Below are 26354 nucleotides of genomic sequence, written 5' to 3'. Positions count from 1 at the left end.
TTTTAAATATAACACATTATGTGCCTATATTTACACCCCTAGATTATTTCAATAGCTACAATTACTGCTATTATACAATAACAAACTATGTATTATTCAACCAATTTTTTTTTGTCAATATGGTTATAATGAAAAAACTGACCACTAGATGTCAGTAGTGTACACTGAATAACATACCTTATAGGCATCGCACGGGTTCAATATATAAGTTAAACTGAAAAGCACTGACAGTGTAATGTTTGAATGTCTAGCTAATAATGTCTCCACATCACATCATGTTTGATTAATGTGATGGATCTGATTTTTCTTGTTCATTATTCGTAATATTTCCAAAGTTTTTTTTGCCTACCAGGGATTACAATTTTACTCCTGCTCACATTAGCTTTTCCAGGTATTTCTAAAGGACATTTTAGGATGTCCTACAGACAGGATGTGAACAAAACTGTCAGACAAACTATGTGATGTAAGAGTGCAACCATTAAAATCTCCTTCATTTTGCTCCTTGATTTAATCGTTTTTTTTGCTTTAAAGTAAAGACATGCCGACATCTCCTTCATGTATACTTCATCAATTAGTATTTATTAACCTCTCTCCACATCTTTTCTTTAAATTACTACAGTACAATATACAACGCTAATTTCACTTGCAGCCACATATATCAAAGATATTTACAGGTTTACATACAATATCTACATATGCACAGGAGGCACGTACACAAGGCTTCTGTGTGTCCCAGTGGGATTAAAGCTCACACATTTGGCTACAAGAGTCATGAGGGAAGTTCACAGACGGAGTCGTAAAAGACAAGAAACATGGAAAAAACAGGATGAGGATTTACAGTTAAAACAGGGTTTGGGGTTGAACATGGCACTGTGTTGGCACATACAGTATCCATTAATACAGATATAAGGACCACCTGGTGAGGAAAAAAAAACTTTTTCACATCGACAACTCAGTTGTCAGAAACATGTGGAGGATGGAACAGTATGTATAACATATGAGAACCCATTGTCATATTAACAAACTTAAATATTACTGGGATTGTGATGTTCACAAAGATCCCAGGTTGTTGCATCAAACATGTAAAATATATACACACGAAAAATAAAGAGTCAAAGAAAAAACAAACAACGGAGGCTACAACAATTCCACTTCCACACCTCCCCATCCGCTTTTCCCCCCACAATTATACGCTTCCCTTTTTCAAACGCATATGGAGCAGTAGCAATGGGGTGAATGTTTTTTTTTTTTATTCAGTTGGAAAACAAACCTTACAGGCTTTAAGTAGATTTAAATACTGCAGAAGGCATGACTTTTCAGCAAACATGCATTCAACAACCGTAGAAACCAAACTTATAAATATTTAAATAATGATATCTCTAAAGTAGTACAGGCTGCAGTCACCATTTGTTTTGCTCCATATTAAGGAAGTGAAAGCATTTGGAGAAAAAATGCTTTTCCTGTCTTCAGTAGCTGTTAATAATTCAATTGCCGGATAATCAATGCAGTTACGTGTGCAAACTAACTCTTTCTTATGTAGTGGCTTCAGCTTAATGGTTGGGAACAACAATGAGACCACAGCGGTTACTGTCTGCCCATCGGTTCCAACATCACATTATTACGGCTTCTTTAAGAAAAATAGAAGTTTAAAAGAAACAACAGTGCGACAGGAATGAGATGGAAACTGACTGACGATCAGGAGAAACTGTCAAATTACAAAACACATTCCAAAATGTTCACAATACACAGCAAGTCAAGTCCATGACTCAGGAGCAAGTGACCCACACAAGTCTCCGTTTTGAATGTTAAAAACCCAAAACAGATAAAAAATTAAGGCGTTATCGCTTTGTTCAAGTTTCCTCCGACGGTTTCGTCTCTGAACTATAAAGTTGTTTGTTGCTCAGCGCTCAAGGCCATTATTGTTGGTTGTATGCAAGAGGATTGAATATGCTCAGTTCCAGCGAGTAGCACCAGTAATGGCAACACTGACAAAACGATGATTCCAACACATTACATGGTTTCGTGCAGTTTTAACGGAAAAAGTCCAATAGTCAGAAGTTGTATGTGATAGGAAACCTAAGGCTTCATGAGATCAGACTGAATAAAAGAGGAAATGCATTTCATGGCACGAAAACAGTCCCAGATGTGGCAGGTGTGTTTGTTGTTCAAAGAGACAGCAGCGTGGCTGAAGCGATTCTTTTGAGAGACGCACACAAGTTTCTGGAGACGTGCAACAGCAGCGGTGTGATTAGACAGAGCGGTGTCTCTGTGATGCGAGAAGGCCGACAGGTCCGAGGTCCTGTCCAGTGCAAAGTGCCAAGTCGATCACCCGATTGGTCCACGGGTCATCCTACGTGATGATGGCCAGCTCTGTCGAATCTGTCTCTGAATCTGTCTCGTTGTCCCTGCAAGAAATCAAGAGCATCTTCAGTTTGACGTTTGCTTCTCAGACGCATGAACACAAGAGAGAAAGAGGATTTAAACTGGGTCTTACCTCTGTTCCTGGAGCAGCTTGCGGTTGCCCTGCCTTCTCTCCTCATCGATAGGGTAAAAGTACAAAATGACCAGGCCAACTAAGATGAGAGCGACGGGCGCGCCGGAAACCAGCACCTTCAGGGTTATGTGCACTTCCTCTGGTTGAGAGCAGCCTCTGCTGATGTAGCCTGCAAAACTAAAGAGAGAAGAAACACAGTCAAGAAACTGAAAACACAAGCATTACAATTTAAGTCGTTCTATAGCAATATAGACTACAGTCATACATTTTAGTAGAGCGGAGATCTTTAATAAAAGGTAAGTTTCCCAACTAATCACGGATCAAAAGCTGACACCGATGTTAAGTCACACACACACACACACACACACACACACACACACACACACACACACACACACACACACACACACACACACACACACACACACACACACACACACACACACACACACACACACACACACACACACACACACACACACACACACACACACACACACACACACACACTTTTCCTCACTTTGAAGAGGGATTTGGGTGCTGGGAGATTTGGCTAAGCCTCATTTGACTTTTTTTATTTTCTATCTATGGGATAAAGCCCCTACAACACAAGTAGAATACAGGTTGTGTGCTTGTGTTCTATCATGTGAGTACTTACTCTAAACTGAGAGTGGAAATGCCCAGGGAGACTCCAGAGGCAAACTTGGTGAAGAAGACATAGAAGGAGTAAAAGAGAGCTTCGTGGCCGGTGGAGTTCGGGTTCTGCACTTGGAAATCATCAACAACGTCGGGCAGCATGGACCTGAGAGATAGAGAGTCAAGAGTCAGCGCTGGTTTCACACAAAAACTGTTTTCAGATATGACATTTTCGCTCTCACAGCCACTCCAGAGACTTTCTAGAGATTATCTGGAGTTCAGTGCATGTCTGGGAGCAGCTATACACACTCGATGATCCTGCACGTAAAAAGCTAAACCAGCACCAGCAATGGTCTTACCAGGGCAGCAGGAAGGCTGCGGCCACTCCGACCCCGGCAGCGAAGGAGACGATGTAGGTGACGATCAGGTTGCTCTTCAGACACACCACCAGGATCATGAAGGGAACCACAGACTGGAAAGAAGAGAATTCTATGAGACCATGAAAGCCCAGCAGATCAGCTGCCCTGCACAGATTTACTCCCTCAAGCAAGTCTTTAAGTCTCTCAAGCAGTTTTCTTGCAGCACCTAGGATAACACTCTATTCCCGTCAATCACACAGACTTAATTTGTCTTAGAAGTGGTTTCTGGATGGAACTGTGGCTCTTACCAAGGAGCCAGCATAAACCGCCGTCTTTTTCCCAAAGCGAGTGAGGAACCACTGCCAGAAGGGGATGGCCAGAGTAGCGGAAAGCTGTGGGGAGAGAAGAAAAACAACATTCAAATACTGGTTAACCAGCGGTTTCGTTTTTACACACACATAAATCCCACATAAGGTGCTTTATTACTGACTAACATGATTTTGGAGAAGAAAGTCTGGATGATTATGTGTGTCACGTTACATAAAAGTAAAGGAACGGGAAATGAGGTGAATTCTCAGAATGCCTCGGCTTCCACTTCAGACTTTGAAGCGCGGCGATGCTGAAGCACCTCCGACCCGCCGTGCACCTGCCAAACACAACAGCGACCGGCGGAAGAGAACACGGCTTCTCCGGCTCTTCCCCAAACAAAACCTGAGTCTGACAGGGGTCATCCTATCGACCCTCCGGGAGTGGACAGAGGGCTCGGTCGGATCAGTATGACCTCTGATCCCCACAGTGTTTGAATAAGGGAGAGATAACACAAAGGCCTGTGTGAAACTCTGGGTTTTCCACCACCTCTTCTGATGGACACGAGTGAGATGCCATGCTGAGAGATAAACTTCCCACACATCTCTTCTGTCTCACTGCACATACGTGTCTGTGTTTTAATGCACTGAACTGATAATCTCCCGACATTCTCTGGAGGGGCTGGATGTCCAAGTGAGAGACTTTCTGAATCAACACATTCATTATCCATTAATGGGCCTTTATCCTATAAATGGACCTCATAAAGCAAACCTCAGTGAGTTCCTTCCGAATGAAACACTGCAGCACGACATACTTGGCCTCTTCTCTGGTGTAAACACTGTCCAGCTCTTGAAAATGCGCTAATCTGTCGTGCAGCATCGAGGTCGGGGAACAATGCGCGGTGTGGCATGCCTCACATTGACAAAAAAGGCAACACACAAGGCTCTTTTTGTTTGACGTCATTTGATGAACTCCTGATTCTCTCTCACACAATGTTTCATTACATTTGACCTTTACCGTCCTCTTACATAAGGCCCGTTAGTTTGATTTGTGCAACGTATCTTTGTTCTTGTGAGGAGCCGGGCTTCTCAGATTAGTCCACCAGTCTCTTCACATTAGTGAAGGTGAGGATTAGAATCTCTTAGCGCTGATCAAGAGTAACTTCATAAAAGGGACAGCTTCTCTGAAAGCTCCGTGGTGAAGCCCCTGAAAGGTAATTTCACTAAATAAATGAACTTAAATAAAAAAAAAGGTCACTAGCTTGCCTCTGTAATCCTTTCCATAAAGTAAAGGATCAAAATGTGTAATCTTTTCGGCCTCTTTAACCTGTACTCTCTCACCCTGCACAGTCGAGCTGGGCGTGCTACAGTCGGAACATCCTTGGGTAAATTGGGAATAAAAGCCGTCAGGGACGAAAGGCCGACAGATTCTTTCATGAGTGAAATATCTCTTTGCAGGGCATGTCATTAAAAGGAGAAGCCAGTGTGTCTCCTCTACTGTCCGTGGGAACGGGCTGCCATTCAGGCGGAGTGGACACACATCATGGAAATGGGCCTCCAGGAGACGCCGCTGTCTGACCCGAGTCCAGAGGGGCTTTGTAACTGAAGACGATTCATGTGGTGATCCTGGGAGTCGAAGCTTTTGTCTGCACTCTGGAGATAATGGATTCACGTATTCCACACAAACGCAGAGGCTGTTAGGTTTCAGACGAGGAGGGGAATGTGGTCATTACCATGGGAACGTTGCACCTAGCAATTTTCTGGAAAGGCCACCTGCGTCTGTGTCTGTGTGTGTGTGTCTGTGTGTGTGTGTGGTCCAGGTATTACTCATGTTGCGGTGACTTAAATCTCTTTACACATTCACATTATGGCGAATCAAGTAAATCCTGACATTTTAAGGGAAAGACATATTAAGGTTAGAGTAAGTAAGAGTAAGAGTGGAGTCATCAGAAGTCATGTAGAAACTGTCTCTGTGTGTGTAAGTGTGAGTGTGAATGCAAGTGTGAGTGTGTGAGTGTCAGTGCTCACCATGATGACCAGCAAAATATTCTGGAAGTCGTTTCTGAAGCCAAGGGTGGAGCTGCAGAACAGAGCAAAGTTTCCTTCCAGGAGCTGTGGGTACAAACACACAAGCAAATTGTAAAGTCTAAACACACACACACATTGGGCTGACTGGCTGAACTGCGGCTCGCAAACAGGCTGAACACTCTAAACACTGAAGATCAGAAGAACCCGTTGAACAAATGGAAAGAAAACAAACATCCCGGAGATGCAGACTTATAGATGTGATTGAAATACTGATAATAAAAAAAGTTGTCGATATCTCTAAACGCACCATGAAACCCAGTGAGGTGAAGAGGAAGACCATGACCAGCTTGGCGTACGGCCCGTGCCCCATCACCAGCTTAATTCCCTGGAAGAAAGACACGGGCTCCGACCTGGGACGACAAGAATCTGCAAGGGGGGAAAAGAGGAAAGAATTAACACAGATTTCAGTCCAATTTATCTCTTAACAATCCTTTAGCACAGGTTTACAGTTCATCTGACGTGACTAGCTGCCTCTCAGACTCAGCTTGTACTGGACAAACATGTCTTATCAGTCCGCTCGCTGGTCACACGGCTATAACCAGAGCCTGATTGTTTTTACTCAGCCCGACAGCCACTCCAAAGCATGCAGCCGTAATTGTGCATCAGCGATCACGTCAGCAGCAGCTCTGTCCCATGAAAGGAGTGTGTTCATCTTTATTGATTAGATGCAGATGAACACACTTCTTTCACGCTATTATATGAAATTAAAAAGGCAAGAACAGCCTCACCTCTGATTTTGTTTCCTTCCTTCATTTTTTTGTTTGATTTAAAGCTTTAATGAGGGATTACAGGCATCTAAATTGAAAGATGAAGCCAGTTTGATTGAGGAATTAACGCTCTACCTTTTTTCTCTCTCACACCGAAGAAAAGAACGAGAGCGCAGAGGACGTAGATGGCGCAGATGACACCGGACGCGATCATGTAGGCCGCTCTCTGTACAGGAAGAAAGAAAGGGAGAACACAATCTGTATCACAAGTTGTACTTGAGCCCTTATCTTCGGTTCACACTGTTCCAACAGTTGCCATTAGCCCATTTACCGTGTCCTCCAGGGAAATGACAGGCCCGGAGTCATTGAGTGCAACAGACAGGCTGGAGTTGTTCAGTGCAGCAGCGAATTCAGCGGGTCCCGGGAGGCAGGGGGCGTTGGCTCTGCCCACTATCTGGCCCTGGATGGCTGTGCCGACCACGGTGCCCAGGACCTCCACCGTCATCCCTGGTTGGGAAGAAACACGAGAGATGTTTGGTCACTGAGGAGGTGACCTCTCGATATGTTTTCTAAGAGGGGATTCTTGTGATACTCACTGTAGGCAGTGGCCGAGTCTCTCTCCTTCTGATCCGAGGTGATGAACATGGTGAGGGCAGAGTATGGCACATGGAAGCACTGCAGGCGAAGAAAAAGAAAAATAATTCAGCAATGAACGTAGCTCTTTTGATCACTTTTGGTCAAAACAGGTAGAAGTAGATCTTCTAAATTTCAGGAAATTGTGCAATGAGATAAATTAGTAGCAGTTTCCTTTAGCAATGCTAACATCCTCCAAGGTGCTTGTTGTTGATTATTGTGAAATGAAAGGATTTCCTGGCAAACTGTGTGTATTCAGGCAAGATTACTTCACTATGTGATGATAAAATATATCTCCATCTATCTGCTGTGGCCCACATGTCTCTAGGACCATTCAGCTTATCGGCAATAAGGTTTAGGGTCCCACAGCAGATCTTCATTTGCCTTGACTCTATTAAAGGCCACTTTTACAGTTTCAGAAAGAAAACCTCAACCAGCATCACCACAGGCCAAGAACACAGCCCATTACATACAGGCAGGTTTAGAACAGGCACTGCAATTTTTATGGTAACTCAAGGTTATGTACCACCTAATAACCTTTATTTGTTTAGTAGCCAAGGTGTAGATAATGAAAATCCTATCAGGAAGGCAAACATTTTCTATGACCTTGTACTGGGAGAAACTTTGTGTGTGTGCGTGTTTGTGTATGTGTGTGTTTGAGTGAGAGAGAGTGTGCTACTCACAGTTTGAAGGGTCTGGAAGAGGCAGTAGAAGAAAAGGTACCAGATGACTTTGCTGTCCTCGAAGGGAGGAACGTACCAAATAAGAAAGTAAGCGACCACAGCCAGTGGGGTCGAGAGGAGGATCCTGCACATGGACGAAGGGGGGAGATGGGGGGGGGGGGGGGGGGGGGAGACAACAACAACAACATCAGTGGATGAAACTGGATCCTACTCGAGCGTGACGTTCTCTTCACTCTGTCAACAAACATGAAGAGAGGGGCCATGTGTTACATAACAAATTGTGGCCCCTTGGAGTGCGTCTTTCTTTCAGTTCGTGCCAACTCCTCCTCAGCGGAGAGTGAAATTGAATGTTCAGTTTACTTTTTCTCACATCTCATGATCCGGGTGATCACATATGTGGATTAGATTGGAGCTGGAGAAGAAGTGTGGCTGGTTCTGAAGGTTATGAGAGGATCAAATTGGAGTTTCCTCTAAAATTTGAGTTTCCTGTAAAATTTGAGTTTCCAGTTAATCAACTTTGTTGCAGGAATGATGCTCTCTTGGGGGGGGGGGGGGGGGGTTGTTCCCTTTTTAAAGGGTTTCAATTTGACCAAGAACGTGTCATCCGTGTACTCGCCCCCGCTTCCTTACACAATTTCCTCATGAGGTCATTTTCCGGAATAAAAAAAAGAAACGCAGATGTACAATGGATTTCCATTGGTGACTTCCTGACCTCTTTTCACCTTCCTCTTGTGGTCACGTGGCTGCTCTCCAATCAGATTGGGAGTGCAATCACACCTCTGACGTACAAGGTGGGGGAAACAAATGAGCCTGCCTTAGGAGAAGCCCATCTAGCGTTTGGTTTGTCCATCTATTCCAGGGGGAACTATATCCATTGGGTGATTCATCCTTATCTGACAGGATATGAAATCATGCATCCTGTACGGACTGCGTGTCATTGCCGTGTATAAACAGAGTGACGCAGCTTCTCGCCACAGCAGAACTCGCTGCTGATCAACTTAATGGACTTAAAAGTTAGACGAACAGCATGCACTCTGAAGAGAGGAGCATGAGGGAGTGCAGCGTTCAATGAGCTCTCTCATGCATGTTATGTGATTAACTGTATACTTAGTTGGCAGCGAGGTTGGGTGTGTGCTGGGAGTGGTGTGCAGGTCGGGGCGGATGTTTGATGATTTTTTTTCACTGTTAAATTCCTCTGTTGAACAACTACCAGATTAAACACGCCACATCCCGCTCTTATTCAATCTAGGAAAAAATACATCGCTTGCCACAAAAAACTGCTGAAATGTTTCAAAATAAACTTGCCAGTCATATCTTTCTCAATGCACACCGTTCTTTAAAAAGTGTGCAGGGCTGAGCTAAGATTGTGTACCGAGCTTGCAGGTCGGCAGCGACACAGGAGGCTATACATGTTCTGTCCAAATGCCCCAACTGAACTCGTATTAAAATGTCATCTGAAATAGCTGTGCTGACACAGGAGCAGCGAGGTGACGAGACAGTGACACCCGAGTTCCCTCTTCCGGCTGCCCTCATTGGGGTTGCATTCGTGCGAGCAGCTGCAATGAAAGAGGAAATTTGCATAACGTTCGGGTCCGAGGCCTTGACGTCAGAGTTTCAATCGTAACTTAAGAAATCAGAGAAAGACCAAATTCATGAGGAAATAAACCTTGAATAATTGTAAACCCCTCACATGTTCTAGTCTTAAATGTAAATTGGCCACGACAGACATCAGTTCTTTTATTTATTAAAGTGTTGTGATAGAATTGTTTTTTAACATCAACAATGAACAAAGAAACCTAACAGTCAGTGTTTTAAATAAAGGCATATAAAATTGAGAGGCGGAACGCTGCAGCTCGTCACTTGTGACCGCTCCAGAAGCTCCGCAGCAACAGGGAGAATCATTCTGCTCGGCTCCCACGCCTTGAACTGGAGTAACCCCACTGAATTCCACAGCCACTCTTTAAAAACCCTGACAGGCTCGTCTGAGCAGCCGCTATTGGCCGAGGCCGGTGGTGTGTTGGGGCCGGACCAATGAGGAGCCAGCTTGACTGCTCTCCCCTCCCCCACCGCCTAAACGCAGAATTTTGAATCGCAGCTACTCTCCTTTAACTCATTCCCTCACTTCCCAGCTATAGGCAGAAGTGGGCTTGAGGAGACCCAACATGCCAGTCATTCCTCCATCTTATCCTGATATGATCCGACTCTGAAAATTACAGTCATGACATTACAACATCAAGTTAGTTGAGCTTGACTCATCTTAATTTACTGCATATAGCAAAGCTTAACTGTTTTGAGAAAAGATAGGCGGTACTTTTTGCTTAAAAATGTGATTCAACCTTTATAGTTGCACAAAAAAATTATATTCCTGACTTGTAGAAATATTCTTCAAAGTTAAGTTTAAATTGGAATTAACCAAACACCAAAGTTGTAAATAGGTTGCAAAATCCATAATCATAACTTTATTTTCTAATTGCCCAGCGAATTCCATTTCAAGGAGTCATTTGAATATATTTTGCGTAACTGCCTTACTCGTTCCTTGTCCAAAGAAGTACATATCCGACACGTCACAGGAACTGCTAACCAAAACAGGACAATCATTCCATCGATCTCTAAATTAATTACGAAGGTGTTCTCACTGTAGCAGCCCACAAGGGAATATAAACGCAGGAAACTGATGTGAGAATCCCCAGAGATCGTTAAGGCTCCTCTGAGTCCACAAGGTTTCTGAAGCAACTAGGGAGATTATATCTCCAATCAAGCAGACGAGATGGCACATAAGCTGGTGTAGCGCCACCCCTACACCCTCCGACCTTTCATTCGTCCTGTGAACATGTTCTGCCCCGATCACCCCTTGAGGTACTGCATGTTCCCACCTACTGCTGAAGGTAGCTCTACAACATCTACAGTGCTGACAAGAGGCTGGCAGCCACTTTAACCAGCTGCTCAGGCTGACACCCTACACCACCCTTATCTAACCGTGTGAGTTATACCCCTCAGAGTTCCATAGGGGTCCCCGGCAGTATTGGAGCCAACTAAGGAACCACATTGGAGGACAAAAAGCACGGTCTGATATTTAGACATTGAACTCTACTCGGTTGCTCAGATCCAGAGATGTGGGGGGAGGGGATATGGAGGCTGAAAAGGAAAAGGGTAAGTGACCTTTCTGTGGTCTGAAGCATCACAGGCCGCTTCCACATTGCGACTGCCACACCCGGCCACAGATAATTACGGTCCGGGCCTGGCTGCTCTCCATGAAAATTCCCAGAAAGGGCGTGATTGTTTTTTGTCTGAATCAAAGAATATCTCAAGTTTTCATTTGGAACCAGCCTAATGACAAAAAGCTGAAAATGAGTCAGCTGCAGTGGAATTCCTCCAGGAAAAGTGTTTCCTTTAAGAGTCACACTCAGTAGCAGGAAGCAGTTAGATCTGTCGAAGCCATGCCAGAGGCCACACTAGCTGCAGGGATTGCTTTTATTTGTTTGTTCCAATTAGACAAAACTCTTCGACTTCTGGCCTCAGGGATGCAGCCTGGACCATTTCAACTGGAGTCACTTTTCAGTTGATTATTCGACTGCCCGCATGTATCACAGTAGCTGTGTGTGAGTGTGCGTGAGTAAAATGGAGAGAGGGGGGTGGGAGCATGAGCGAACACATGCACATCTGTGGGCAACGTGGAAGTGGTACAGCAGTAGTTGCAATAGCATGACGTATACTAACCCCTCCTGGAAGATGACATTGCAGAGTACTGGCAGAAAGCCCCGCCCCATTGACACATGTGTTCCTGGAAAAGTTGCAACCGATGGTCTGACTCAGTGAAGATAAGAGCCGCCCCACATACGCATTAACAAAAGCATGCATGTAACTTAGGGAGGATATATGACACCAGTGGGCTTTAGCAACAAAACCTGAATGACACAGAGGAGGAAGGTACTGTAGACAAATTAACCACATAAGAAAAAAAAAGTTGAGTAGACCTACCAGGGCAACATGCGCCCAAAACGTGTCCATGGGCTCCGGGAGACCAGAAATCCCACCGTGGGGTCCGTCACTGCGTCCCATGCTCGGCCACCAAACAAAATGATGGAGGCATAGAAGGGATCCAGCTGCAGTGGAGGACACAAAGGTTAGTGCAACTGTTGCCAGTGTAAAAAATAATAAACCTAACCGTGTCTGTTGTTCACCCACAGCATGAGTGCTGTACTCCCAACTGTACAATTGGCACCAAGCTGTGTTACCCAATATACTCTTAATCAACAGTCCTGGTGGCCAGACAAAGCTAAACCACGGGAGGCTGTTGACTTGCACATTATTTTTGCCCTAACCATCAGATTAGTGTCAGAGCCTATTAAAGCAGGCCGCTCCTCATCACCCCCACCTCCTCTGCATTTTTCTGAACCAACCCTTCTAAGCCTGTTCATACTGTAGAGCCCAATCATGGAGATAATTATGGGAAAAAAAGAGCAAAATCTTTTCCATCTCTTCATTTTATCCTGGACAGTCAGACCCTTTGTTGGTGATCTTGTATGAGAACTAATTAAAGAGGTGCTTTGAGGCCAGAGGAAGGATCATGCACAGAGTCATGCCTTCAAACTGTGGCAGGACAGTGTTTGAAGGACAGTGGTGAATACACAATCTCAGGAAAGTTTTCAAATTAACCTTGAGCAACTCACCTGAGCAACATCCAGAAGATAAATCTGCAGAAAGAAGCCCAGGGCACATCCAGTGATCTGGTAGGGTGCGCCACCGACGGCATAGCACAACTTGTTGCAGATTGACAACTTGTTCCCGTCATCATGCTAAGAAGAAAAAGAAGGAAAAAAACAGAAAATACAGAGTTAAATCAATGTTGAAGATATTTTGTGTAAACGTGCGATCAGCCTTTTTACTGTAAAGGTAATGCCCAACAAACACTCCATCGATATGGATTAGCGAACTCTGGGAGAAAGCATCCAAAGTTTTTTGCAGCTGTGCACAAACCTTTTCCAGGCTTTGGCAAACCCTACGCCACTAAATAATATGTTAAATCTACAACAATTGACGACAACAGTTTGGCCTCAACATATTGTCTGCATAAGGCAGCACGCTTCATAGCAGCACACTCCGCTGGCTTAGAAATACACAACTATCTGATCCTCCAACTGCAGTTCCTCTTAACTCTCCTCCCAATGTCTCACTAGTCCAATTAAGACAATAATACATTTGTAAGTGCCTCACAAAGAATGTGCTCTTAGTTTTTAAATCAGCAAGAGTGTTACGGAGTCAGGAAAGTGCGGCTGGCCGAAAGCTAGCCACCACGCAGCATATTTGGCAGAAGCCAGGGGCAGCCACTGGGAAACAAGAAACCCTTGGTACCCTAACAAGAGCTCATTCTTCCTCACTGAACATGTAATAATTTACTCCACAGTCACGACTCTAAACAACTCTTAATGGCCACACAAATCACCCATGATCAGTGCCAGGACATGACAACACCATGGTGTCACTCACACACAGCAAACGCCAGGGCAAGAGCACCTTGGCAGTGGCCTGGACCGACTTAGCACTGGAATGGATGGCTGCCAGTGTGACCAGTGATCTGACCACTGTTGCCCAAAGAGAAAACACACCCTCCTCCCTGACCAATCATGAGGTTGTGTTTGGCGCTGCCTAGTCAGCCCCCTTTTCAAGTGGTCAAAGAATTTGACTGCTTCTGTTAATAGCCCCACGCTGAACAGAAGATCTGTTTCAAGATCAGCTAGTGCAAAATGTCCTTGAACTGCAGGCACATAATCAGTTTTTGTTGTCAATGAAGCTCGGGACAAGAGAACGGACACCGACTCATCTGACCACAACACAAAACGTCACTATGACCACATCTTGTTGAAGCACCCAGACATGCCTTTGTTTAGGTGATAAACACGCTCCTGGCTGAAATGAGACACCATCAGCAGCACCTTCAAAAGCACAGGAGCAATTTTCAAACTGTAGTGGCGGAACCCAACGGCGGCTGGCCTCGAAGGACTTTGGTCGATTTAGGTCAAGCCTCTGTGGTGAGTGAGTGCAGGGGAGCTCATGGATCAAACTTTACAACCGCCATGTGACTTTTACACATTCCCTCTACAACTCAGAAATAAAGCTGTAAAGCCGGGGCAGGAGTGGTCACTGCAGCCCCTCTGCACCTCCCAGAGGCTCGTGACCAAACAACTGCAGGCTGATACCAACACCTTCTCCACACATGCACAAGATTATTTGCATGTTTGCTCATCCTGGTTTTTAACAGACAATGCAGGGAGTGTGCACCTACGTTTTTTATGCAAACGTCACAGGAATGTGTCTTTGTGACAGCGCATTAAGGCTTACGTACCTTTGAAACAATTCACCTGGTCTTGGCAGTATGAATCATAAGGAGTTATGGGTATGGTGTATTAAGAAAACCAATATTCCTCTCATTCCATATAGTCAATGAGCGGCGTCAGCAGTGTTTAGTAAACCTGACATGAAACACAGCCTCACATCTCCACCTCAAAGGCCACAACTCCAGCCACTTGTTGTAATATGTTTGGACCATAAACAGTTAACATGCTACAGCCAGTCAGAGGCATGAGGAATTGGTCTTTTTTCTCCTCGAAATATTATTGATGTATTTGGCTTCCACCTGCAAAACACTACAAGTCCAATACTCGAAAAAGAAAGTTGTTAGAGGACTGAGATGTTTCAGAAATGCACCTCTGTCTGCTCCCTCATCATCTGACACGTCGCATTGGTGGCGATTTCCTGCTGCATTCAGGGACATGGGAAATATGGGATCTATCCAGGAATTACTAACAAAAGGGGGATTTCCTTTGATTTTGCGATTTGACTTCGATGAAAAAGAAAAACGTTAAAACCCGTGATCTCTCCCTTTTCCTAAAACTCCACTAATATGTCAAAGAATTAAGAAGCTGGTGCAAAAAAAGGCCGACTTGTATTATGGTCAATTAAAATAAAACAAAAATGCTGTCATGTTATTTCTGACACACAAAATTGTTCTCCTTTTTAATTCTTTGTTATAATTCACATATGCAGACAGGTGACAGAAGTGGAGTCCCTTCTCTAAAGAGGTGGGAGGGGTTCAGAGAAGCCCGTGAACGCATCTGTATCTGATCCACATTAAATGATGTGAAGGATGTAACCTAGATCTCTCATGTGGTCGATTGAGGCAACACCCTGCAACTGTGTTTGATAGAGCCACATTCTTCAGTCATCTATAACAATACTTTAATGAGACACAGACTTATGATAAAGAGAAACACCGATATGTGATTATATATACATTTACTAACAGACACAAATATATATTTACTGTGCAATGTTGTGAGCCACGCCGACATGTACGCGATAAGAAATACGACCAATATGAACGGTTTGGGGGGGGCAGCCACCAAGCGCGCACAGTGGCACGTTAACGGTTTAAATATAGCTCAGTGTCTGGGTGAATGAGTGCATAGAAAACCTATATGATTATTGTCTATAGATAATAATAAATACAAATAAAAAAAGGATTTCAAAGTTATTTCCCTGAACCATGAAAATACATTTTATTGATCTTGTTTTTTATTTATAGGGTGACTTATTTGGCCACTCCTGTGTCGAAATATGACAATAGGCAGGGCGCGCTTTGAGTCACTCCTTAAAAATGCCATTGGACCGGTGTGCTCGATCCAATCACAGCATGTTCTTTCTTTAACAAAGAACATGGGAAACGAGGAGCAGCCTCTTCGCCTCCATGAGTTGAATCTGAGGGGACCGATTTAAACGAGAGAAGGAATGAGAAGCGATGGTTGAATCGAATTGTACCCACCTTCCTGGCGAGCTTGATGCCATCCGAGTCGAGCGGCTTATTCAACAAACTGGTGTTGGAGTATTCTTCATCTCCTTGTCCTGTGGCCATGGCACAGAAGGGAACAGATCAACTCTCGGTCTGGAGACGAACAGATGCAGTGGGAAAAAGGAAAATACGCGTGTTCAGTAGGAATCACGTCTGGTTCGGTCGTCGTGTGAGAGCAGTGATGGTCGCAGACGCTCAGTCACTCAGACTGGATGTAGTAATTTCCACAGCGGCCCCGCCCCCTTCCAGTGTGCCATTCACCCCATGTCTGAGCCCGCCCTCCTGGGGGCGGGTCATCATCCGCACAGTTGTCCTGAAGTTTACATACCGTCTGTAACACGTTGCATGTCAATAAGAGTGTCAGTACACAGACACACTGTCCCCTGCTGTGTCCCCATGTGTCATCAGTGCGGCTCACACTGGAGGATTTTATAGACTTTGCATAATACACTGTATACTGAAGTTATGGATCATAAAAAAGAAAGGAAGAAATCATTTTTACTGAAAGCATCTGAGCAGTTGAATTGTAAATCTATATTTATGATTACATTTGTGTGGAAGCGGTTGACATTTGCGATAGTTACTGTAGTTCGTGATATGTTTTACCGCTAGTTTTCAAATGATGAGTGCGTTTGACTTTTAGAGAGTTTCAATGTTCATGATTCATTTCATTCAGTTGACTTACAAACAGAACAGACTTATATCAACATATCATGATCTGAAAAGTACAGGAAAAACTTCAAGAGTTTTATTGCCTGTATTTCACTGATTAACGATTAAGTATTTTCTAAAATCATTTAACACGGCATTGTGCGACATTACTATCACTTGATTGATCAGTATTTAATTTCTTTGGGTAATGTGGTTGTAGGTGAAATTCTGGAGAGCTCATTTACATTTACATTTACATTACATTTACATTTTTCTTGTGCATACATTGTATATTTTGGCAGCTCCACAGTAAGTGTGCCCGCGTGCACATGTGTGTGTGTGTGTCTGCCGTCCCTGGACAGGAAAATATAAAAGCCAACACAACAATTTCCGGCAAACAACTAACCAATTCACATTAGTATATCACATATAAACCATCGTACAAGACACATGTGATATGTGATGGCTGTGTGTAACTGTCTCAGGTGACTCCTGCTGTATTTTAACCACAGAATATCTCCTGCGCACTGCTTTCTAATCAAAGTGACCACCTTTCTCTGTACTTACCATCCAAGACGAGGGTTCCCAGTGACTATTTTAACGCCGTTTAAATGGACTCACATATAGCCTGGCTGCTAAATGGAAGCACACGCAAGATTCCTCATGTGTGGTCAAACAAACAGCTCCTCTCACACGGCTCGCCAGAGGTTTGCCTGCTCGGTACCTGAGTGTTTCTCAGATTCTCTGACCCAGGTCTGTATTTGCAAAGCGTCTCTTGCTCTGGCAGGAGGCCGAGCATCTATATGATCCCAGTTTAGCTAAGCACACAAACCATGAAGCCTCCAGTATACTGTACGTATGCAGTATGCACACAGCACTGCTTATCTGAATGCTAATCTGTGTCTTGTAGGAGCCTCATGATCAAACACACTACGGCCTTTTCACTTTCACACAGACTTCAAAACAAGTTGCAGCCAACCCTAACTCAAACATTTAGGTAAAATGCAGCTGTATATCGGAACCACCCAGCTATTTGTCTATACACGCCCAACACACACACACACACACACACACACTCTCCTCTAAGAGCCATCTTCCTGAGTGCATTATGAAAGTTGTGGTAAAACCATGACCTTGACAACCGCACAGTAACGTACAAATCAATATATGTCGAATTAAATGAGATTAGATCTAATATTATGGCCTGGTTAAAGTTGTGTTACTGTAGTTCAGGTGGCAACTTTGATCTCGTGGTAATACCATGAAAACAAATTGTTACGCCTTTAGAGCAAAGAGTAAGCTTGTTGCAAGAGGTTGTGTGCATGTTGAAATATCACTGCCAGTAAAAATATGGTGTGTCTGTAAAGGTTCCAATTTTGCACAAGAGGAAGGAGGTTTGAAGACATCTTGTAATATTGAAAAGACAGAGAGAAGAGGTTGATGTTGGCTTCCACAGATGCAAATAGAAAGGCAAGGTTAAACCTAATCAAACAACATCATTTGCTGGTATCAGTCATGTTTACCTGCAGATCAGAAAAAATAGGGTAACATATATTTCCTCTAGCAAATTCATTTCATTTTCAGCAATAACATAGACAATTGCTCAATTCTGTACACTCAGGCATTTCACTGCTACAGCTTCACTCGATCTCGTCAAATATTACCGGTGGCTGATGATGGAGAAAGTAAGCTAATGTTAGTTGACTTGAATGTGAATGAAGGTTCCGTTTTGTCTTTTAAAAGAAGAAATAACAGAAGGAAGTTGAATGTATTTGCGATAAAACACAACTGTGGTATATAAAACATAAACAATTAGCAGCCAAAGTCTCACTCCATCCAACATGACCAGTAGCAAATGGCTAATATTAGCAAATGTTTGCTCAGATTGAGATCAATTCCCTGAAAATGACCCAATTGTGCTCCGAGCAGTCCTCATTAACATACATCCTTGCATATCCACATAGTTCTATGACTATGCTACTTTTAAATGATGCATTTCTCCACTTAGACTGTATATAAAGATGCCGGACATGCCAGCTCCCCAAATGTGAAGCCAAATCCTCTTGATCATCCTCTGGTGGCTGGCTGCGGTAAAGATCAAAAATCCTAACTCCTTAGTGTTTGTGAATGGGACATAGATAAAACAAAAAATTGACTTCATTTTCAGGAGTACTTATCATAGTGATGTTTGTTCAAGTTGAAGTTTCTCCGACAAATTTGGTGGTCACTACAAATCCAAATCTCCTCTTTGCTGACTTCCTGCTCTCCTGATGTCAATGGGGAGCTCGTTCCAATGTTTGGGATCCAGGACAGCAAACAGTCATGTTTTTGTTGAGTGTCTAGTTGTTCCTTGCAGTGAGGGAGCAGCAAGCCGATTGGTCGATGCAGAGCGGAGTGGACAGGTTGGGTTGTAAGCTTAACCATGTCCTGGATGTAGGCTGCATGGGTCTAGATCCATTCACTAGACGGTACGCAAGTACTTGTGTCTTGAAGTGGATAACCAGTGAAGGGAGCAGAGGAGCAGTGTAGTGTGAGTGAACTTAGGTAGGTTGAAGACCAGTCGAGCTGCTGCATAGATGAGCTGCAGAGCTTGGACGGCACTAGCAGGCAGTCAAGCCACGTGGGAGTTGCAGTAGGCCTGAGATATCAAGAGCCTGGATCAGAACCAGTGCCTCCTTCTAAGTGAGAGGGAGACGTATTCCAGCAAGACAAAGCCTGCACACTGCATCCTGAGAGACCTAACCCTGATCTAACATGATACTTTCCCACGGATCACCTTACTCGCCCCATTTGTTGCAGCTCGGCTGAATGAAAAGCGCCCTGAGAGGTTATATGTGTATCCCTGCAGGAACTACTGTGACCCTGCGTTTAACTTGGAGGAGATACTTTCAGTTTTGAAATGATGCCTTTTGGATTTGCTCTGTGGTGCTTTGTCTGCAGTGTTAGAAATTCAGGCCAAACGGGACACAGACTCACTGGAAAAGCTTGATCAAGGCATGGGCACAACAATTGCATGCCAAAGTCGTTTGGCATGTTAGTGTGTGTGTGTGTTTGTGAGAGAGAGAGAGAGAGAGAGAGAGAGAGAGAGAGAGAGAGAGAGAGAGAGAGAGATGCAATGCTATGAATGCTGAAGCTGTCCAGAAGGTTGAGCCTTTGTGCGTCACCCAGTAAGCAGTTATACATATATACAGGTGGGATGGAAAGTCAGGACGAAGGACACACACACACACACACACACACACACACACACACACACACACACACACACACACACACACACACACACACACACACACGCACACATACACACACAAAAACAAACATACACACACACAGGTAAACATAAAGATACATACACATAAAACTGTGTCCAGGGACTTATAGAGGAAAGAGGAACTGTCCAGAAGTTCAGGTATTTTCACATGAAGTGAAGGAAACTGTTTTACTGGGCAGCAGTTTGTAACTTTCTGGGTCGTAGGTCATAACTAACTCTGCCAAGGAGCTTATGCCTCCTCTGCCTTTCTATTAGCAGGAAAACAACTCATACAATTTTATTGAAACTTGGTGCAGTATGGACAGGGAAGGATTCCTTTCACCTTCAGGTTTTTTTCAGTTTGGGAAATATCTCAACAAATAATATTGACATATTTATTAGAAATGACACCAGATATATTTAGTCACTTACCTCCAAGCTATGGATTGTGAGCCACATGGTTTCTGTGTGACTCACCTTGACGTGGCTGTTCGGGCTCCACGTCTCTTTATGGCTGTAATCTTCAGAGCGACAGGAAATCTAACCAATAAAATTAAATGGATAATTACAACATGTTGTGACTGGCCTCAGAAGCTGCTCTCCTTCATTTTCCTTCGCCTACTCATTCACACTTGTTCGTGCTGATGCAACACCACTAAACACTTTTACTGCGCACAAACTAATGCAGGAATTCTCAAAATATAGCATTTTATGAGCTCTTTATTATATTGACGCCGGTAGTACTACCTTCATGTACGCTGCTCTAAGATCGCAAGTGTGTTTTACTGGTGAAATGAAGGAAACAGACACATGCATTTGTTTACAAACAAAAGCAAACATTGAATCTACATACTGAACGTCTTCTTCAGGGCATGAGAGGTCAGGGACTGGTTTCATCCATAGACTGTATATGTTTCAACATAAAAAGTCATCGTATCCTAAACCCACATCAGGACGTTATCGCTCCTGCAGAGATCGGAAATGCACGAAGCAATTTTCCCTCTCCATGGTAAGTTCGTGTCATGTGTGAGTCCCTAAAGAGCGTATGGATGGAAATAAATGTGTTGTGAAAAAGGTTTTAACAAGGTGATGATTACATTTTCTTATTTGCTATTGTGTGTTCCTATTTGTCGTTGTGTTTCCTATTTGTTTCATTTTCTTACTTGATGTTGTGTCTTCATATTTGCTGTCGTGCTTTCATATTTTCTGTTGTGTTTTGTGATTTATCGTTGTTTTTTGTGTTTTGTGATTTGTCGTTGTGTTTTGTGATTTGCACCCCAGAGCCACCATAGAAAACTGCAGAGAAAAAGAAAAATAACTCCCACGAATATAGCTACCCTCTCTCTGTGTCATGACCCCACTTCTGCTGCAGACACAACAGCCTATATGGCGATGCCTGTACACACACACACACACACTCACACACACGCTGACGTGATTGATGCAAAGTCCGTGTTCCTGTATAGTGTGGCTCAGAGTGACAGGACAGGACATTGAACCTGGCTGTTATCAGGATGGTCTGAACCTCTTGGCGTTCAGACATCAAACCCAGACTGGTGACAGAGGTTAGGTTGACTGACTGCACGTCTGCGGGTCACCCAGGCCTCAGGTGAGATTGAGATAGAGAGAAATTGCATTAAGCAGAGCTCTGGAAAAGTTAAACATCGACTGGGCCCCATTGCTCTGAACCTCAGTTCCCAGAAATCATATGATGTCATGGAAATAAACTGTTTTGGTACTTGTTAGAGGCTTATAGCCGTGGTTAATAAGGGGAAGTACAACAGGCTTTTTACTGTTGAATTCACACATATTACATAAACTGCTGCAGCTTTAAATGCAATTGTCCAAACGCTGTAAAGGTTCAGAGAAACTTTAGAGTTAGGTTTCATCCCACTCCAGCAGGAGGTTGTGATTTGAGCGGAGATCGTGTCCTCTCATGTTCTCTGCACAGCGGGATACAAAAGCATTAAAATAACATTGTGTTATAAAGTGCTTAAGGGTAATATTGAGAACATCACACTGGTGCGTGGCTGTATGACTGAGGAGGTAATTTTTATGTCAACAGTGCGCCTGCAGACGGTATCTGGATGAGATGATGCAGATGTCAGAGAAGCTGCAGGGATCTTTCAGGCACGACTGCAGAAAAAAGAAGGAGAACAGGAGATTTGTGAGAAAAAACATAAAACATGCACAGACAGAACAAGCTCATCGGCACATAACACGGTATCATGCACTGCGGTTGCTCTAGTGATAAAGCAGAAGGACGGCAACAGCAACACAAAAGCACAAGTAAACAAACACTGTCCGTCCCAGCCTCAGTCAGGTTTGATGATTGCACGCAATAACCACTTTTCTACTTGCATAATTTCCAAGTTATACTGCAGCCCCTCCCTTCCGGTGCTGGATGTCCACACAAAATAATTTAAAATTTGTCAAATAACAGGGTTTGTCCCAATTACGGTAAAGGTTTTCTTCAGTTTGATAAAAGAGACGATTAAACTACAGGTCCTTTTTTTTAATTATTTTTCTGCTCATCAACTGAATGATTAAATACATGTGCAAAATATTATTGTATTATTGCAGTGCTACGGAAGAGGAAAAAGTTTCGCAATGACCGTTGGCCACGAGGGTTGGCAAGCTCAAGTTTCATTGTTAGTTCCCCACTCAACTCCTGACTCCCCTCACGAGAAATACACTGCATACCACTGCATTCATCCCTGGGACTTTCATGAGGACCGTGGTTCACAGTGCAACTCACACAGAGTGCAGAGCAGAGCAGTCATGTGATATATGGTGTGTAAACTCACACATTGAATATATGACATGTATCTTATATTTCCAATGTGTGATGATGATGATGACGATGACGATGACGATGATGATGATGAGGATGATGATGATGATGATGATGATGATGATGATGATGATGATGATGATCATGATCATGGTCCAAATTCTACTCACAGCCAGGAGAAAGGCTGTCACAAGACTTGACAATCAAATCCTGACGTAATGGCTAGCTAAACTACAGACAGATGTACTACAAAAATAAGAGAAAGGACACGTATTTACCAGCAAATAGGAAACTAGATCCGGTTTAGTGATAAAGTCATCTGATCCGTATCACATGATTATTAATAGAAATGATTGAAAAGGGGAATTACACAGAAACTGTCAAATGTTTAAATATAAACCCTCTCGTCAGTTTTTTTTCTTTTTTGGTGTGATGTATTTTCTTCCTCTTCCTTATTCTGAAAAACTAGTTTTGAATTTATGCATAACAGCAATAAATACTAAAGTGAAAATATGCAAAACTCCACAGAGAAGGGCCCGGACCAGACCAGGATTTGAAACAAAACGTAATTATATAAAAATATATAATATATGAAGTCACACACACTCAGCCAGAGTGTAATTGCATAGATGTGAGATGGAGAATTTCACTATGATAAAAAAAAGAAAGCCGACTCCATTATCACTTTACACTCTGCTATTATAATCATAAATACCGATAAAATGAAACTTTTACAGCCTCTACAAACACTGACTTGATAGTATCATATTCACCACAGCAGCTGACTTACTTTCCACAGTGACCTCACTCTCTGTGTTGTGTTTTGGCTGAGGAGTTTTCATAGTGGATCATGGGCCCAGTGGCACGTGGGATGTCCCTGTGGCTGGTCTGTGTAATGACTCCCCTGCAGGTTGCTTCAGACTAGACAAAAGGTCATTCGTACTCATCAACATTAATGTCGGCTCGGTCACTGTGATTCCACAGATTGATCGGCCCATGGATGAGGAGCTTGTTTCTGATCTCTTATTGGACACTGCGTTGATGGTAAGTTTAAAGCGGTTCAGTGACACGTACCCGTCATGTGACAGAATGTGATGTGGGGACAGGAACAGCTGCCTCGTCATAATAAAGGCCATCTGTGTATGGCTATGGTTCCAGGAGGGTTTATTTACGTTGAGGATGGAAACTGTGACGTTTGCGTGAGTGTTTATGTGTGTGTGTGTGTGTTTGTCTGGTGTGTGTCTGCTGTGTGTGTCCCTTCGGAAGAAATAGACAAGGACAGCAGTTCACCAGTTCACTGCCAGCCAGTTGATTTATGAACACATGATCTGTTGCGTGTGTGTGTGTGTGTGTGTGTGTGTGTGTGTGTGTGTGTGTGTGTGTGTGTGCGTGTGTGTGTGTGTGTGCAACCTCTGCCGCTTTGTTTCTGTTATTCATGCCATTTCTCTCCTTTTTGAATATTTTATTTTTAAAAATATTCTATTTTAATATTTATTACATTGATGATACAGAAACACTGCAAATTAAACACATCAGAAATATCTATTTGTAGTTATATTTATAAAAAAATAATGAAGGTACGTGACAATAAAAATATAATTTGAACTACTAAAGATGAAATAAGATGAATGAAAAAATTTAGCATCAGTGAAAATTTTTTTTATAGTTGATCATTCAGTAGGAGGTTCTTGTCTTATTTCCAGATGTGTGCAGCTGTTCACTTCTGAGATCCGATCTGAGTCATTATCTGAAATCATTGGCCATTATCTTTATTGCCACTCCAGGGAAATTCCAGTTATCACTTGCTGCTGTCTAATCTCTATGACCACTTTTAATCTCCCCTAAAACAGTGTTCCTGAAAGAAGAGCGATATCAGTTAGTGATAAGAATAGTTAGTCAATCTCTCAACACTTCCCATTAGTCATTTAGAACTGAAGAAGCCTCTTGGGCAAGAGGTGCAACGTCTTCAAGCAACAGAAGAAAGTCCAGTTGCCTGTATACTTTTACAACTTGTGAAGATACCATGACCTGGATGATTGACAATCTACACAGACTTTATAAACAATACTCACTGTCAGAGTGTAGAAGGTGAACTTACCCTGGAAATTCTTCTCTGACCTTATATTGCTGCAACTTTGCTGTCACCTAGAGGCAGGAGTGGGATATAACACAGAACAATTACTTATTAACTGTAGCCTACTGAAGTTTTTTCACGTATGGGTACCTCACTTAAAGGTTCAGTGTGTAGAATTTAATGACATCTAGTGGTGAAGTAGCATGTTGCAGCTGAATACCCCTCACCTTACCCTCCCCTTCCAAACATGAAAGAGACCCCGTGGCAGCCTTCAGTTGTCATAAAAACTCAAAGGGTGTTTGGGCTACTGTAGAAAATATGGAAGCGGCCGTAGAGAGGACCTGCTCCCGATGTGAATATAAGGTACTTAAATATAAAGGGCCCATTCTAGGGAATAGAGAACAGCAATTTGTACAATTTAGATGAAACACACTAGTGAAAACGTCACTTTTATTATTATTGTTATATTTTTTGAGTTATCAATAAGAAAGGGGAATTGGTCCACTGATCCAATCAGAGCGGGCAGGCTACGTTAGACCCGCCCCCCTGCAGCAGCAGCATCACTGGTGAAAAGAAACATTACATGTCATTTAGCTGACGCTTTTGTCCAAAGCGACTTATTTTTTTTAGAGCACTCAGCATTTATGAGGGGCCATTTAGGGGTTCAGTATCTTGCCAAGGACACTTGGCAGATGGGAAAGAGTGGGATTAGAACCGGCAACCTTCTTGTTGCAGAACACCCGCTCTATCCCCTAGGCTCTCGCTCTCCCCAGCTGAAACAGCTGAAATGGATTCAGAGGAGATTGAGGCTCAGTCTCAATGATGTAGTAAGTAGACCAGCACATTAGAGAACAGGGGTTCCTCTGCAGGTACTTGTAATAATGTAAGTATATTTAAAGCAAGTACTTATTTAGTGCTGCTAGACTTTCTCTCTGAATAGTCTCGACTCATGTAGAATTAAAAGGCAGAGGAAGATTTAAGAAATGTAGGAGTCGGATGATGAATCCACACAGTAGAGCAGACTGACTGTCAGGTCACAAATCACATGTAACAGGTCACAGGTCATAGGTCACAGGTCTTTTCTAGCGCCTTTACACCGGCTCCCTGTATGTTTTAGACTTGTTTTTAAGATTTTACTGATTACTTTTAAAGCCCTCCATGGCTTTACTCCCAGCTACATATCAGACCTTTTAGTATTTTATGAGTCACCACGTACATTGAGATCATCGGTCAGAGTTTTCAAATACCAATATAAAATCCAAAGGGGACAGAGTGTTTCTGTGAGGGCCCCAAAACTCTTGAACCACCTGCCTTATGAAACCAGGTCAGCTGAGTCAGTGATCTCTTTCCAATCCCTCGTTAAAACTATTATCGGAGAGCCTCTTCTGATTTTACTTGAATCATTCTATATTAAAGAATAGTATTCTTAAAAATGTAATTTAAAAGAATTGTATGTCTTTTAGAGATCTGTTAAATGAATATTGTCTTTTCATATATGTGATCCTTACATTTTTGCTGTGCTTTATGACCTGTCTGTTTTGTTTTGCCGCCCTTGTGAAACACTTTGTAACTTAGATTTTTTAAAAGTGTTTTTTAATTCTTACTACAGGTGACAGCTCACAGGTAGGTTGGAATGCTGTTCAAGCAGGTGAGGGAGGGTCAAACAGTCAAACTATCAGAAAGTGGGTCAATGGCTACACTGTTGCCACATTATACGACTGAAATACCTGAAAGAATGTGGATGAACGGGTCAAGGTTGAAACACTGCAGTAGGTTGAGTAGGTGATGATCTCATAAACCAAAGGTGCAGTTGAGTTAGCAGTGCACACAC

At 43.1% G+C, this 26354-nt stretch overlaps 2 protein-coding genes across 3 annotated transcripts in view; both read right to left on the bottom strand.

Moving 5' to 3' along the window:
- Positions 1-26354, bottom strand: part of yars1 (tyrosyl-tRNA synthetase 1) — a 160576-nt gene that overhangs the window by 7348 nt on the left and 126874 nt on the right. The gene's annotated exons all lie outside the window — the stretch shown is intronic.
- Positions 553-15978, bottom strand: mfsd2ab (MFSD2 lysolipid transporter A, lysophospholipid b). 2 transcript variants are annotated; one of them, XM_053446174.1, is made up of 14 exons: positions 15725-15978; positions 12576-12701; positions 11884-12008; positions 7906-8029; positions 7186-7264; positions 6921-7096; positions 6725-6815; positions 6130-6248; positions 5823-5906; positions 3798-3881; positions 3490-3602; positions 3153-3296; positions 2495-2671; positions 553-2405 (listed from the first exon to the last, which is right to left on the bottom strand). In XM_053446174.1, the coding sequence occupies exons 1-14, from the start codon at positions 15812-15814 to the stop codon at positions 2351-2353; spliced, it is 1587 nt and encodes a 528-aa protein (XP_053302149.1). In that variant the 5' UTR covers positions 15815-15978; the 3' UTR covers positions 553-2350. The 2 variants fall into 2 exon arrangements, with proteins under 2 accessions (XP_053302149.1, XP_053302150.1); XM_053446175.1 differs by lacking the exons at positions 11884-12008; positions 12576-12701; positions 15725-15978 and adding an exon at positions 11623-11874.

The sequence above is a fragment of the Pleuronectes platessa genome, chromosome 18 (assembly GCF_947347685.1).
Source record: "Pleuronectes platessa chromosome 18, fPlePla1.1, whole genome shotgun sequence".
Taxonomy (NCBI): domain Eukaryota; kingdom Metazoa; phylum Chordata; class Actinopteri; order Pleuronectiformes; family Pleuronectidae; genus Pleuronectes; species Pleuronectes platessa.
Note: the sequence above shows the minus strand (reverse complement) of the source record. Positions and strands in the feature narration are given on the sequence as shown.

Coding starts and splice junctions, on each gene's coding strand:
- mfsd2ab (XM_053446174.1), bottom strand. CDS start 15,814: ATGGCCACAGGACAAGGAGATGAAGAATACTCCAACACCAGTTTGTTG. Junction 7,265..7,905: donor TCTTCCAGACCCTTCAAACT/GTGAGTAGCACA, acceptor CTTCGCCTGCAG/TGCTTCCATGTGCCATACTC. Junction 3,882..5,822: donor ATATTTTGCTGGTCATCATG/GTGAGCACTGAC, acceptor CTCTCCCCACAG/CTTTCCGCTACTCTGGCCAT.